The sequence below is a fragment of the Hirundo rustica genome, chromosome 1 (genome assembly GCF_015227805.2).
Source record: "Hirundo rustica isolate bHirRus1 chromosome 1, bHirRus1.pri.v3, whole genome shotgun sequence".
Lineage (NCBI taxonomy): Eukaryota > Metazoa > Chordata > Aves > Passeriformes > Hirundinidae > Hirundo > Hirundo rustica.
This window is the reverse complement of record NC_053450.1, coordinates 117,186,110-117,200,176: the sequence shown is the minus strand read 5'-3', so window position 1 is coordinate 117,200,176 and position 14,067 is coordinate 117,186,110. Positions and strand designations below refer to the sequence as shown.

At 41.3% G+C, this 14,067-nt stretch overlaps 1 protein-coding gene across 2 annotated transcripts in view; it reads left to right on the top strand.

The window, feature by feature from the left end:
* Window positions 1-14,067, top strand: part of RARB (retinoic acid receptor beta) — a 321,663-nt gene that overhangs the window by 127,428 nt on the left and 180,168 nt on the right. For both annotated transcript variants that reach the window (XM_040073930.2, XM_040073967.2), the window contains exon 3: window positions 1,955-2,455. In XM_040073930.2, the coding sequence (XP_039929864.1) occupies window positions 2,278-2,455 (178 nt within the window). In that variant the 5' untranslated portion in view covers window positions 1,955-2,277. The remainder of the gene's footprint in view (window positions 1-1,954; window positions 2,456-14,067) is intronic.

Sequence of the window (14,067 nt, the reverse complement as noted above, 5' to 3'; positions counted from 1 at the left end):
GACTTCCCTTGTCTCTTAAGCTTTATAAAGCCTTAGCTAGGTGAAACAGGCACCAGCGATGGTTCATCTCATTTTTGTGTTGTTAGTGAGTCAATGTATTTTAGCTGCTGGGGCTCCCTCAAAAGATCTGCCTGGTTTCACTGCTCTCCAGGCGTTTGGTCCTCGAGCTCAGCTTGGCCAGCAGCTGTGCCTTCGCTTGCTGTATCCCCTTCTTACAGCCTCATCTCTGCATACGTTTGCCTCCATTAGCATTAAAGGCGTTTTGTGCATAATTTACACAGTTATCAAATACTTACAAGCTACATTTCAGTTATCCCCAAGCAGGCTGCTCTCAGCAGAAGCTGCTGTCTGACAACATGCACAGCTGGTAACCTTTGCTGGTATTCTACACAGAGCAGAAACACTCTGCTGCTCTCTGACAGGCAAACATATGCGTCCGAGTTGGGTTTTTTTCTTTTTTCTCCTTGCTCATTTGAATTCTTACCGACAACTGGTGCGCTGAGTAGCAGTAGTGATAATCAGTATTGCGTTGTCACAGTTTTCCTCCTCTGGCGTCAGTTTTGCTTTGTGACCTTGACACATCGTTTCACCGCTCCTTTATTTTCCCACCCCAAAATCCTCTTGCCTTTGGTTTCAGGCTATAATTTCAAAGAATTACAGATAAAAGTGCTATATAGTGGTGGATGTGGTTACTGATCACTGACTGTGGAAGATGCAAGAGTATAGTCTTACATCTTTCCTGTCACTGTCTCAGGAAAAAAAGCTTTAGGCAGCCATGGACTGCCTTACTTTTGGGTGGCTGAGTTTGCTCTGTGGCTCCTACTGTCTTCCTTCTACAATATGTGTGGAGGAGATGAGTAAACTCCTCGTGCAGGGTGAGCTCAGGACCTGGCCACAGCACTCACTGGTTTTTGGCTGGAGCACTGCATGGGTAGCTACAGGAGCAGTGTTTGTGGTTGCAGCCTTCCCAGTACTGTATTTCTCAGGACACCAGTAGCACTTACTGGTGATGCACCAGCAGGCTGATTCAGAGACCACCAGCCATTTGCTGTACATAGACTTGAACTGCTATGGTGGGAACAAATTTCATGGGAATATCACAAGTGTCTTGTTCTCATCATGAGGCAGAACCTGAAAAAAGGAGGACTCCTTGAATGGTGGCAGCCGTTTGGGTAAAATACTGAGGAAGGTGTGTGGACCTCTGGATGACTTTGAAGATGGTGGTCATGAGAGCAAGCAAGTTCCCTAGCAGAACACAGGAGCAGTGTGTTGTAGTGTATTGACTCACATCACTCACTCATCCAGATTATGAAATAATGGTTGCTTGTTTGTTTGGGCAGCTCCCCCTACCCCTCAAAAAAACAAACAAACAAAACAAAAAACAACCAACCAAACAAAACATTTGTGAGGTGCCTCCTAAGGGATAATAAACTAACCGCTCTTTGTGAAAAAAGCCATTATTAAAGCAATTACTGCTATAGCAGCCCAATCCAAAATCACCCTCAGACTCATGCCTCAGTGCCCTGCCTGAGCCATGGCACTGAAGGGAGCTGAGAGCCTCCCAATGCCAGTCCTTCTGTAGCTTTTAGGGGGACCCTGAAAGCTTTCATTCACAGGGGAAAATTTTCAGAAATTTTTTCTCCCACTGCATCAATATTTCAGGTAATAATTGATGCCTTGGTTTTAAATCTGGCAGTTTTCGCAAGACTGCGTCACACCAGAAATAGCTTTTGGTGCTCCACGTCGTGCACGGAAATCCACTTAATAAGTGTTCTGCTGTTAGCTTCAGTAATGGGCTGAGAGTTTTACCTCTAGGTAAATATCAAGCTGACCTCATGGGATACTGATAAATCAATTGTAGCTTAACAAAATAACAATGAGAGAAAAAAGTTCTTCTATGTGTGTATTTTAAAAATATGTACGTTTTAATTAATATATTGTTTTCTTCCCGCAGATTGTGTCAGTATGCATCTGTAGAGAGCAACTGTGCTCCCAGAGAAACGTTTGCGTAAGCAACTGAACTGCACCCTGATACAAGAGTGAGAAGACTTTCTATCCACCATCTGCAGAGCAAGGATGTCCTAGAAGAGAGAACAGTAGGAAGCAGTGATAAAATACAGGATGGACCTGATCTAGTGAAATACCTTTTCATCACCACGCAATCCAGCTTAAACTGTACCTTCAGGCTTGACAGCCCTCATCATTCATAATTTGGGGTATCTAATTTGCTGGCCTGGAGTGATGCAACATATTATTTGTCCACTGTGAGGTGTTAACATGACAACCAGTAGCCGCACATGTCCAGTACCGGCCGTGAATGGACATATGACTCACTATCCAGCAGCACCATATCCCTTACTTTTTCCTCCAGTCATTGGTGGACTGTCACTGCCTTCCCTCCATGGACTCCGGAGTCACCCACCAACTAGTGGATGCAGCACCCCATCACCTGCAAGTAAGTGCTTGGTATTAATACTTTTTATAGACCAGCTCTCGTCTAATAAAGACTGATTGCGTTCATTCTGAAATTATATCAAGAGTGATTGCAGTTGTTTATCTATGATGTATTTTACTTTGGCATAGAGTATGCATTTGTTTTGAAATACCATTTTCACTTCCTCTTGTTTTTATAAAAATAAACAGGCAACTGTATGGCCTGCCAAAGCTATGGAAGCCAAGAATGACAAAACTTGCTATGCATTTTGGTATATCCTGCATTATTATATTAGCTGCAGAATCCAGTGTTGCTTTTAAAGAAAAATTGACCTTTTTGTAATAATGAATGGTAGTGATTCCTCAGTATAGAATTCTCTGAAGTTGCACAGTTGTTAAAACTGCTTTAGTTTTCTTCCTTAAGTAACTGTTTTCTTCATAAGCAGCTTCTGAAGAGCAGCCCAGTGGACAGCTGGTAGCTGTGAGCTGCCTGTGGCTGCAGAATCAGCCTTTGAGTCTGTGGTTGAATTTCTGTTGTGGTTATATCCCAGATAGCAACCAGCTATTGCACAGCTGCTGTCTCATATCTCCTTTCCCCCATAGTGGAGTGAGGAAGAGTATCAAGGGCAAAAAAGGTAAACCCCACAGTCTGAGATAAGAACAAGTTAATATTGAGATAAGATATAAGAATAGTTGTAATCAAAAGAGGGGCAACAAAAAGAGAGAGAGGAGTGAAACCCAGGAGAGACAAGAGATGTCCACTACAGTGGCTCACCACCTCCTGACAGATGTCCAGCCATTGGCAACTCCTGGCTAACTCCCCCCACTTTATATAGTGGGGATGGGATTTTATCTCATGGAATATCCCTTGAGCCTCTTTGGGTCAGCTGTCCTGGCTGTGCTCCCTCCCAGCTCATTGTGCACCTCCTCACTGTAAGAGCGTGGAAAACTGAAAAGCCCTTGACTTAAAGTAAACACTACTTAACTCAGTGACGCTTTAGTTGTTGCTATCAACATTATTCTCATACTCAGTCCCAAAACCACAGCACTCTACCTGTTTCTAGGAAGGAAATCAACTCTCCCAGCCAAAACCAGGACAATTCAACGTTCAGCCCTGCTGAGTGTATCAGCTGGGCAAGGCTTTTTCTTTGCCTTATGACAAGCATACTTTCTGCTTGGTTTTAGTTTTATGTGTCGTTAAGTGGCTCCAAACAAAGCTGTCCCAGGTATAAACTTTTTAAGTAGTATCACTTAGACAAGATACAGCTCTGGAGGCCTTTGCAGTGGGTGACTGACCTATTTATTACCCAAGAAATCCAGATGTATACAGCTTTGCAAATCAGTTTGTTGTTGGAGGTGCTTGTCTAAACACATTACTGCAACTGCTGGATATGAGAAGTCTTGACTCAACAGCACATGTGCAGAGCAGTCCACTTTCTATTAAAGGAAAAGGAGACTTGTTATGGCAGTGTCCCTGGTACATCTTTCAGAGAGCTCTTTACAGAAATCTCGCAAAGTTTCAGCTCCAAACTTAAATGGGAAATCACAGTGAAGACAGTACTTCTGAAGAGTAAGGTTGTAGGGTTTGTGCTGCTTGATACTAATTCTGGCTTCACATCTCACATACACATACTGGAATGCTGGGCAATCTTGAAGTAAATTAGTGGGGAGTTTTTTTGTTTGGCTTTTTTGTTGTTGTTGTTTTGTTTTGTTTCCATTTGAGTGGACAGTTTTCATCCTGTCACATATACAAAGAAGCATCATTGGCTCAGATTTTTATTTGCCCTGTTCTATTGCAGTGTGTTTGTCTTTATTGGAGATGAAAAATAAAACATCCAGAAGGTCTACAAGTAACTTCAATTTTTCAATCCTATCAGAAAATATCCTGATTGATTATCAGATTACCATCCTGAATTTATCCTTCACTGCTTCAGGAATACTCACCTGTTGAAGAAATAGCTTTATTAGCAAATAGGAGCTTTTTATGAGGCATAGATTGGTGAATACAAAAAATACATGATCAGCAATGTAGAGCTTTTGTTTTCTGTGAATTATTCCTGTGGAATTAAGACTGTGTTGCTGATGCATTATTAACAACTAATAAACCAGTCAGTGCTCAGCCTCTCAGAATAGTAGTGCTTAGTATGAATTTCTATCAATGTACAAAATAAGTGCCTACTTCTGAATCTCAGGGTTTGTATCTTTATGTCCTGGTCCCAGAATTTTCAGGTCAGTATTTTTGTGGAGGTGCTTTGCAGCACTTTCTCTCTGTAACTGAGCACATAAGCATGGCAGCTGCTGTGCATAGCTGAAGGCAATTGTGTTTGCAAATATCAGCTAAAATTGGCAAGATAGGAAGGAGGATGACTTGAATGAGAATTTTTTTTGAGACACAGTGGACTGCAGGATGATTCTTCTGGTTTGTACCGGTCTGTTTTCATATCTGAAGTGTCAACACTCTGTAGACTTCTGATTCTGGAGCTTGAGGTTTATACCACTGGATTTACAGAGACAAGTTCTTGGAAGCATGCAGGTTGAGCTTTGGGTTGTATGTCAGGGTTCTGTTGTCCACTGTAGATTTTGTTTTTTTATTTGTTTGTTTTCCCAATGAAGTCACCCATAGGTCAAACTCACTATGATTGATGGTGTCCATTAAAGTTAGAATTTATACTGTGTGGTGGACTAATAGGGAATGTTCTTACAAAGACCTGAAAAAATAAAGATTGGCCCAACCAGTGCTCTTCACATGCTTGAAGCTATTGTGCTATGTATCTTCCAGATTCTTTTCATTCATATAAAATCCAATAGAAATTATTTTACGTAGCAGGAATGTTATAAAGCTCTGTTTAATCTTTTTAAAACAATGCGGTTCAACAGCTTTTGTTCAAAATTAGCGCCACTTGACCTTTCACATTAGTGTCTTTTATTTTGTTCTGTCTTGATTTTAGACTTTTAATGATGGCAGAATAACCTTTTATCAAGCTGCATTAAGTTATCTTAATCTACAGCTGGGGCAGGTATCTCCAGTCCCATTAAACAGACAGCAGTACATCATAGACACGTGAATTGTGTGAGCACACGGGGCTTGCCATAAATGCTCAGGATGGAGTGATTTAGTTTCATTGATGTTAATAATGCTGCTACCTCTGTGACCTGTGACTCAGCTTCTGTTTTTGTACTGAGATACATAGTGCAAAATACTTAATAATTGGAGGTCTGGTCGCAGTGCTAGAGAGGTCAGAGGATGAAAAAACTCACTTTTACGGGTACGTGAGCGATGCATTAGCACCGAACAGGCCCACGGTCAAGAAGATCATTACTTCTGTGAAGTCCAATTGATTTACCTACCACTGTGTTACCCTGTGGAGCGCAGAGCAGACATCTTCACTCCTGACATCAGCTGGCATGCAGGCTTCCCTGGCCACATTAATGAATGAGGAGTTTCTTCTACACGGCACAGATAGTTTCAGGAGGTTATTGTTTAGCTCATTTAGAAATGGTGAGAGAAAGCAGAACTGGGGGCAATCCTGTGCTTTTTGGGTCACACACCAGCCTGCTGTAGCCCAAGAGGTTTTAGTTCTTTGCCAGACTGGGAGCAGCTATGGGAAATGGGCAAAAGTCCTGCAGAGCCTGACTCATTTGCAGTAGGAAAGTCATAGAAGATTTGTGAAATATTTTGGGGAGGAATAAATAAATAGGGGCAAATATTGTTAGTTGACATTTTATTAAAGTAAAAAAAAACTTAGGCTCAGGTGAGTAGCAGTCACACAGACAATTCTTGTATCTGAGTTGCATCACTCTCCATCAGTCCTGGGAGAAGGGTCAGGGCCCATCCAGCCATCATGAGACCTAACGCTGCTGCCAGGGGTCACTAAGGCCACTGACACAATGTGAGGATACTGGCTTTAGAAGAGTTTACCTTCTTTATATAACATTTGTTTTGTGGCTGTAACAGCACATTTTGATTTCTGGAAAAAGATTATTTATAAAAATTAGTCATACAAAAACCCCCAAACTCCAAGAAAACACCGCTAAGCAGGAGAATCACTGAAATTTGAGAAGGAAGGTATGTAAGAGATCTACACAGATCATTGCAGTATATCCATGGAGTTGAAAACTGGTGAAAAAAGTGCTGCCTTTATGTTATGGCTGATGGAACTGCAAGGCACAGCAACGCTGCAGTTTCACAAGCAAATATCAGAATGAGGAAGATGAAGCCCTGCTTCATTAGCCCTGATTGTTTGTAGAGTATCTTTGCAAGACTGGTTCCTGTTACATAACTTCACCAGAATGAGTTTTACAGCATTAGTTTAACATGACTAGATACCACTACATAACTAAGCCAGTTGGTGTGAGCTGGAGGAAAAAGCTTAATCTGGGCTAATGCTGTGATGAAAGGAATCCCTGAGTGTATCTTAGATCAAATTAAAAAAGGGTCTGGACAATAACCACAGTGGGAGCCACTAAATAATAAAACACTTTGTTTGGCAGTTGTTCCCTTTCTGCTTCGATTGAGCATCTGCTTGAACGAGGTGATTTTTGTAGTCCATGGCATTTGGTGGGAGCACCCCCATATTCTACCTCTGACCCCTGCCCCACATTTTGGTCCTCGGGCTGCCAACGTGAGCCTTCAAATCCTTGATATCCCCCCTTCCATTTATTGCAAGGGAGGAATAGGAGTAACTTGAAGAGGGGCAGGGAAGAGCAGTCAGTCTGATACAAGAATGTCCCGGAATTTATATAAACTTAGTAAGGTTGCATCATCCAGATAGCTTGGAAAAAAGTAATCTGAATGTGTTATTTAGAGGACTGTTGGGATGCCATGGAGAAAATTACATATTAAGGTCACTCACTGTATTTTAGCCAAGCTTTTCCATTCTTTTCTGTCTGGGGTGTTTTAAAAGGCTATTGTAAAGAATAAAGGACTTTACGTAAGTCTTCAAAATATGAGAAAATGTAAGGTAAGCTGAGGAAGAGGTAGACAAGGAAGTACCTACAACATTATTTCTGGGTTGTACTGTGTAAATGCTAATGATTTTATTTAGTAGTCAGTATTGCATATCAGGCTTTTCAGACATGCTCAGGACAGGCAGATTGTTGTTTTGGGCATTGTTTTCTGCTGGAATTGTTTTTCCTTCCATTAACGCAATTATTTACTACTTGAACTTCATCTTAAAGATCTGTTTCTTTTTTTCTTTTCCCCCCTCCCTGGGAAATAGATTTTCCACTGGTGTCATTAAAAAAGTACAGTTAAATCCAGGGTAACTGGTATAGTACTGCAAGATATTTTTGCCAGCCCCACCCGTTGCAGGAATTCATTTACTTTTCCAGTCCTGTTGTTAATCATTATATTGACACAGAAAGTCCTCCCAAAAGCACTGTTTGGCAGATTGCATTAAATATGAATAGCAGATATTCATTACGATGTGTTGCCCCCAAGAGAACTCTAAACTATCTGCACTACTCATGAGCAGGCAAATACACTAATTCTCCAGCTATTCAAATTATTTTCAAATAGTTTAGTGTGTCTCTAATAAAAACAAGAATGTCTCTGTTTCCCTTAATTACTCAGAAGGTCAAGGACTCCCACATCTCACTTTACTTCGCAAAATGGGGAATATTCTTGTTGGAGATTGGAGTATGGTTAGTACATGATGAATTTTCTTCCATTGGCGTAGTTACTGAGGCAAGTGCTATCTGTAATGGATGAAAAAAAAAAGACTCCTCATCGCTCTTTGGCATTCTGGAATGATCTAAAGTATTATTATAACAATTATATTGAATTACGAAAAAAATACATGAATCAACCTTGTTTGATTATGTTGTTTGAGTTTTTTCACAGCATCCAATCTTAGTGTAGCTCTCTCCTTTTTTTCCAGTCCTGTCTCCCTGGGAAAGCTTGCTGTGTGGTCATTTACATGTATCTGCAATTAACATATTACTTTCAGTGTACCTACTCAGTGCATGTGTTGTCCATCTTTATTGAAAAGACAGAACATGTGTTTGTATTCAGAGAGAGGGCGGTAAACAGAACATGAAGCTCAGATTTCTTAGCCACAGCCAACGTTGCCTCATGCTGTCAAGTCTGAGGAGCAATGTCCATATGATACCCTGCAGATACCACTCATGACCCTGGAAACCACCATTTCTTATCAGTTTCTCCTTTATGTCATGCTGTGGATTCTTTTCCTGGTGGAGCTCTTTGTGCAGCTTGAAAACATCCATGCTTTGATTATTAAACTATGTTACATTGTCATTTTTGGATTTTAGTTGGTCTGAAATGATGAAAAATTTAAACTTGCTTTTTCATGTTAGAGATTCTTTTTAAGTATTGCCACTCTCAAATAAACCAGGAGCTCCTCTCTACTTCTGGGCAGCTGATGACTCCTGCCACACCACTGCCCTGCTGGGGTGGGTCCTCAGCACCCTGTGGATGCAGCCCACTTCAGATTTTAGTGGACAGCGTGCTTATCTGTGAGAAATCAATCTGGGTGTGTATGGACTGGAATTTGCTTCCTGGGGGGAACCAGAATTAGAAATTCTCTGCTCTGGCAGGGAAAGCGTGTGGTGGAATACTGGCATGTGCTCCATATTGGCTCTCTGCATCCCTCATAGACGTGCCATGGTCTGAAGGAGCCTGGCATTTGGAAGTCAAATAGGAGCTGACAGAGAATTGCTCCTTCCCTCCTTATGGGCCCCAAAGCAGGGAAATTCCCCAGCAAAATGCCTTCTTACCTAAGGCTGGAAGTATGTTTCTGTGGAGTATTGCAAATGACCTCCTCTGCTCTGGCTCAACAAGAATAACCCCTTTTATCTCCCAGTATTGGGGACATCAGGAATGAAGAGTGAAGGGCTTGATGTAGTCCCCCATTGTTGGTTCAATTGGGGTGACTCCTCTGCTGTACCTCCACCCAGCGATGGTGTGTTTGGGGTCAGTTCCTCCATCCCACTACATGTTCAAAAGGAATGTAATGCCAGGCTTTGGTCTTGGCAAGGTGGCAGCACCCAGAGTTATTTAAATGTCTGATGTATTTCCAAATCCTAAGCGATAGGTGCAATCTTCTGAAATTGCTAATAGTGTGATAGCTCATGATAATAAAAGTCAACATAAGCTTTTGATTTGCCAGCTTTCTGTCTGAAGGTGTATGTTTAGCAGCTAATCATCTCATTTTAGCTATGTGGAGAGTTTCCATTCAGTCATGTCGCCGTGTTCGAAAGGCAGGTCACTGTGTGGATTGGGAGTGGATTTTGTAAATACCTTTTTTTTTTAGCTGTGAGCTAAAATGGGCCTTTTATTTTGCCTCGGTGCTGGCCTTGGTAAGACTTTCCTCCTTTAGTTTAACTGAATTGTGAGTTTGTGTTTACTGTGTTTTTAGCAATATGCAGTGTTTAATTGGGAAGTCTTATTTAAGATTCGGTCAGGGACAAATTTTTCTTCAGGAGAGACCAATTTATGGTTTTCCTCAGGTTGCGCATCTTCCCCTTTTGTCTATTTAGGGATTATGGGGAACAAATTGTGTTGTGTGGACTTTTCAGCTGTATCAATGACAACATGTTTCCCATTTAAAATGATAAATACTCACCCTATCTGATGAGCCCTGAAAGGGCAGGGAATCCTTTTTCCCTTCCTTTGTCCTTCAGCGCTCCGTTTCCTTTCTTACTGCCCAGAATAGGCCTACATCAGTAATATTCATAAATGATTTACAAAAGTAATTCCTGTGTAATAGCTTGGGACGTCAAGATTTTATGATGCTGCCAGATGTGCTATCAAACAAAATTATCTGGTTCAAAAAACTTGTGATAAATCTAGTCAGGGAAAATTCCCCAGGGCAGGCTCACCCTCTACAAAAGTAACTATATCTCATAAAATTGTTAGATTTGCCTTTACCACATGTTTGAAATCAGACTTAAAGCAACAATTTCACTCATGTCAAAACTTAGGTTTGGTATAAACTAACAAACAGGAAGGACTGGCCTTAAGCAACAGAAAACTCTTTTCCTTTCCAAATACCATGCACACTCAGAGGAAATGTCAGAGTAAATACCAGAAATATTCAGAAAACCAGAACCTGCATCCCTAAGATACTCAACTGTTTTGTCTAGATAATGCATTTTTAGAAAGCAGTCATACCCTAAATATAGTGGGACTCACCGGGGTCGGGCTGCTGAGCCCCTGATGGCTGTATCTGAGTACCCTGAGGTTGTGCAGTGAGCAGCATGCCCAGCATCTTCCCTGGGTGTTTGATTCTTCATGGTCTGAGTCAGGAAAAGTGTGTTGGTAGCAAGGTGTGTGTTTTGGCCGGGAGTTCGTGTTTTGAAGGAGGGTAAGTGCTGGAGAGGCACTGGAAGTCCCTGTGTGGCCATGCCTCCGTACTGGGAAAGGCTGGACAGAGACAATGCGCCCTTGGCTTAGCTCCACAATTTTATGGTGGTCTTTACTTTTCAGGAAAGCCCACAAGGGTGCTTAGGTGCCTGCAAAAACAAACTTCACAGGCAGAAGTACTTCAGTTATGCCAGAGGAGCAAAAGGTTTTTGAGCATGAATTTCATCCCGTAGTTCAAGGTGTTTGGGAGAGGGGCTGAAAGTCACGACTGGCAGCTGGGACCATCTGGGGCACAAATGCTGAGTTCAGGTGATGGAACAATTTGGTTCAGCATTTCTTGGGAGGCTAGAGCAGGAGCCTAGGCTGGAGGCTTGTGATGTGCCATGTCTCTGTGGAATGAGCTTCTGCTTTTGGAATACTCTGAGATATCCATGGGCTCGGCGTGCCGTTAGATAACACGCTTACAGCTTCAGTTAAAGATGGAAGTCAGGTAATTCATGCATTTAATAGGTGTGGACTTCCAGGTAGAGTTTTGTCTTTGATATTTTTCAGTTGCCGAAGGCCAGTCAAATTTGATTTAACTTCAGTATTATCTTTCCTGACTTTCATATGTTTCAATCCAACACTTGTACTAAGGCTGATAACTTTTTTTTTAAGAAATGTGACCTGCAAGAAACTAAGATGGGCAGAAAAAAAAACCCAGAAATATTGTGGAAAACTCAGAAAAAATCCTTTTAGGATGGATTTCCTCATCCTTTCTATGGGTGGATTCAGACCCCAGCATGACCACATAACTCCTGCAAGTGCTGTGAAGACTCTGCCTGTGGTCACAACTGGAGATAATTTTTTACTGTATGTGTGTAGAAATCATGTAGTTGGTTCTTAGAAATTAAATTGGTTCTAAAAAAATAATCTTGATCTCTCAGCTAGATCAGTAAGAGCGGGTAGCATTCACTTCTTAAATTTAAGACCTAAGATGCTTTTCAAAACCTGGCTTTTACTAAAAATGTATTTTGATATTTTCAGTAATGTGGGGAATATAATTACTGAGATAATGGGGAGGTTGGCAAAATGTGGACTTATGCAGTTGTCATTCCTCAAAGTTAAAAGTTTTCAGGTGTATTTCAAGGCTTCATAACACAACATACCTAACTAGGATCTTTTACAACCCGTGATGTTTTTCCCGGTCAATTTTTTAAATACCTAATAGTTAGTTTAAATGAAGGAAATGCCAAAAGTCCTTTAAATACAGCTGTAGTAGCATCACTTTTTCCTCTCTGTATGTAAAAATAAGAAGAAAGACATTCTTCATAAGTACTGAATACTCCAGGGAAGAAAGGTGGTGTCCTATGGCTGCTCTGTGCAGCCTGCAGCTGTTACCAGAGGTTCTGCCCAAAAACCTCTGAGCTCTAACAAACTCTGCAACTGTATTTCAGGGAGAAAAAACTTGGCTCCCTTTTAAGATTGAAAGCATCCAAGCCAACAGCCGGAGTCCTGTCCTCACAATCAGGTCCCTGTCAGTGGAAAGTGCGGCGCAATTTCCTGTTCGCTCTGATTTCAGCTGGGTACCATGGCCACTGTGGAATGCAGCATCTGACGGGGTCAATACCTCCCCTTCTACTGCAGAGCCAGTGGAAATCCCTGTTCTTTCTGTCCTTATTCCCTTCCTATCCTCATCCCTTCCAGCCACCGAGTGATACTTGTTCGAGGGTAATGATCCTGGAGAGAGATGCACAGACGTTCATTTCGAGCCCTGAAACGAGGCCACGTTGTAAATCTGCAGTCTTTGGGAGAATCCACGTGCATACCAGCACTGCCTTAAAGCTATCAGCAAAGGCATTTGATGGGAAGTGGAACTGTATCAAGTAAAGAAATCTGTTTATTATATACTACTTTTGCACAGCCATTCCAGGATCAAGAGTTCTGTTAGTTGAGAAATTAAATCCTGCGAGAATCATTAAAAGTACAGAAATAGTGATGTCATTACAAAATTGACTGGCTATAAACCCACAGGGTGACATGCAGATTCATAAAGGGAATAGCAAAACATAATGCAGGGCACATCTGCTGCTCCGATTCCTGCAGAAGCATCAGCCTATTGGTATCTGCAGACCACTTGAAACTGAACATCTGTTAGAAGCAGTCAAAAAAGCAGCAGGAGAACCTGTACACCTTGCAAAACGCTTTGCTGTCAGTAACATCATAGTTTCAATAGTGTATTCTTACAAAAACTGTTGTAAGTCCCCTTCAAGTCCTAGATCTTCCTGGCATTGTTTCTTAAATAGCGACAGCATGAGTAATAGTAAAAATAACACGGACTTTTCAAAAGGCTTTCCTAACATTTTTATTACTTTTTATTTATGATACCACTGCAACATGCAGACTGCTATAGAGTCTTCAAACAAAGACGGATATGATCTCTGTTCCAAGTAGCTTGGAATCAAGAAAAGGAAGATATATGAAGAGTAAGAAAATAGGACATGACTTCTGGGCCGAGTAAAGGGGGTGAAGAAAGGCTCATCCTAGAAAGGGGAAGCTGAGTTTGGGGCTTTAAGAAAAATGCTCGGATGCTTAGAGGCAAAACAGCCTGTGGAGACTGACCCACCTCTTGTGAAGACCAGCATTAAGATACTGCGGTGCATTTCACAAAACCCGTGTGCATGGTCGACAGTCGATTAAATATCGTAATTTAACTGCATCGTCTTAACTCTTACCCAGTCAGGATGACAGCGTGTTTCTCCAAGCTGTGTGGTCCGTCAAGAGTCCAACTAATTTGCAATTTTCTTCTGTTTAACGGAACCAGAAATATATTTAAGCCACAGAGAGAAAGATTTCACTATTGATTAGCAGTGGTTGGTGTTGTAAAGTGACCTGACAGACATTTGGAATGCATCAGCTGCCTCATGGCGCAGCAGCCAAATATCTTGAAGCACAGTTTGCTCTCTTTCACTTTTATTACTTGCAGAAGAAGCGAACTCTGCCAGGGTGTTATTGGAAGGGATGTTTGCCATTTTAATATGTAATTACTCACAAAAACTTGATGAAAACATGTTGCAATAACTCTGTTTTTTAAATAGGTAATGGTATTTACTTGTAGTAAAAAATAAGAATTGTTATAAATTATTTGAGAAAGTGAATTAAAGCATATAGCACAAGTCACAGAAAATGCCCAGTTTTATTCTGTGAGTATCAAAATATTGTTTCAGATAAATTCCCAATTTAATTTTTTTTAATAATCGAAGGATTTTTTACCTTGTTGTCCAAGATGAAGCTGGAACCTTTCATAGCCAAAGCAAAGCCTAACTGAGGCA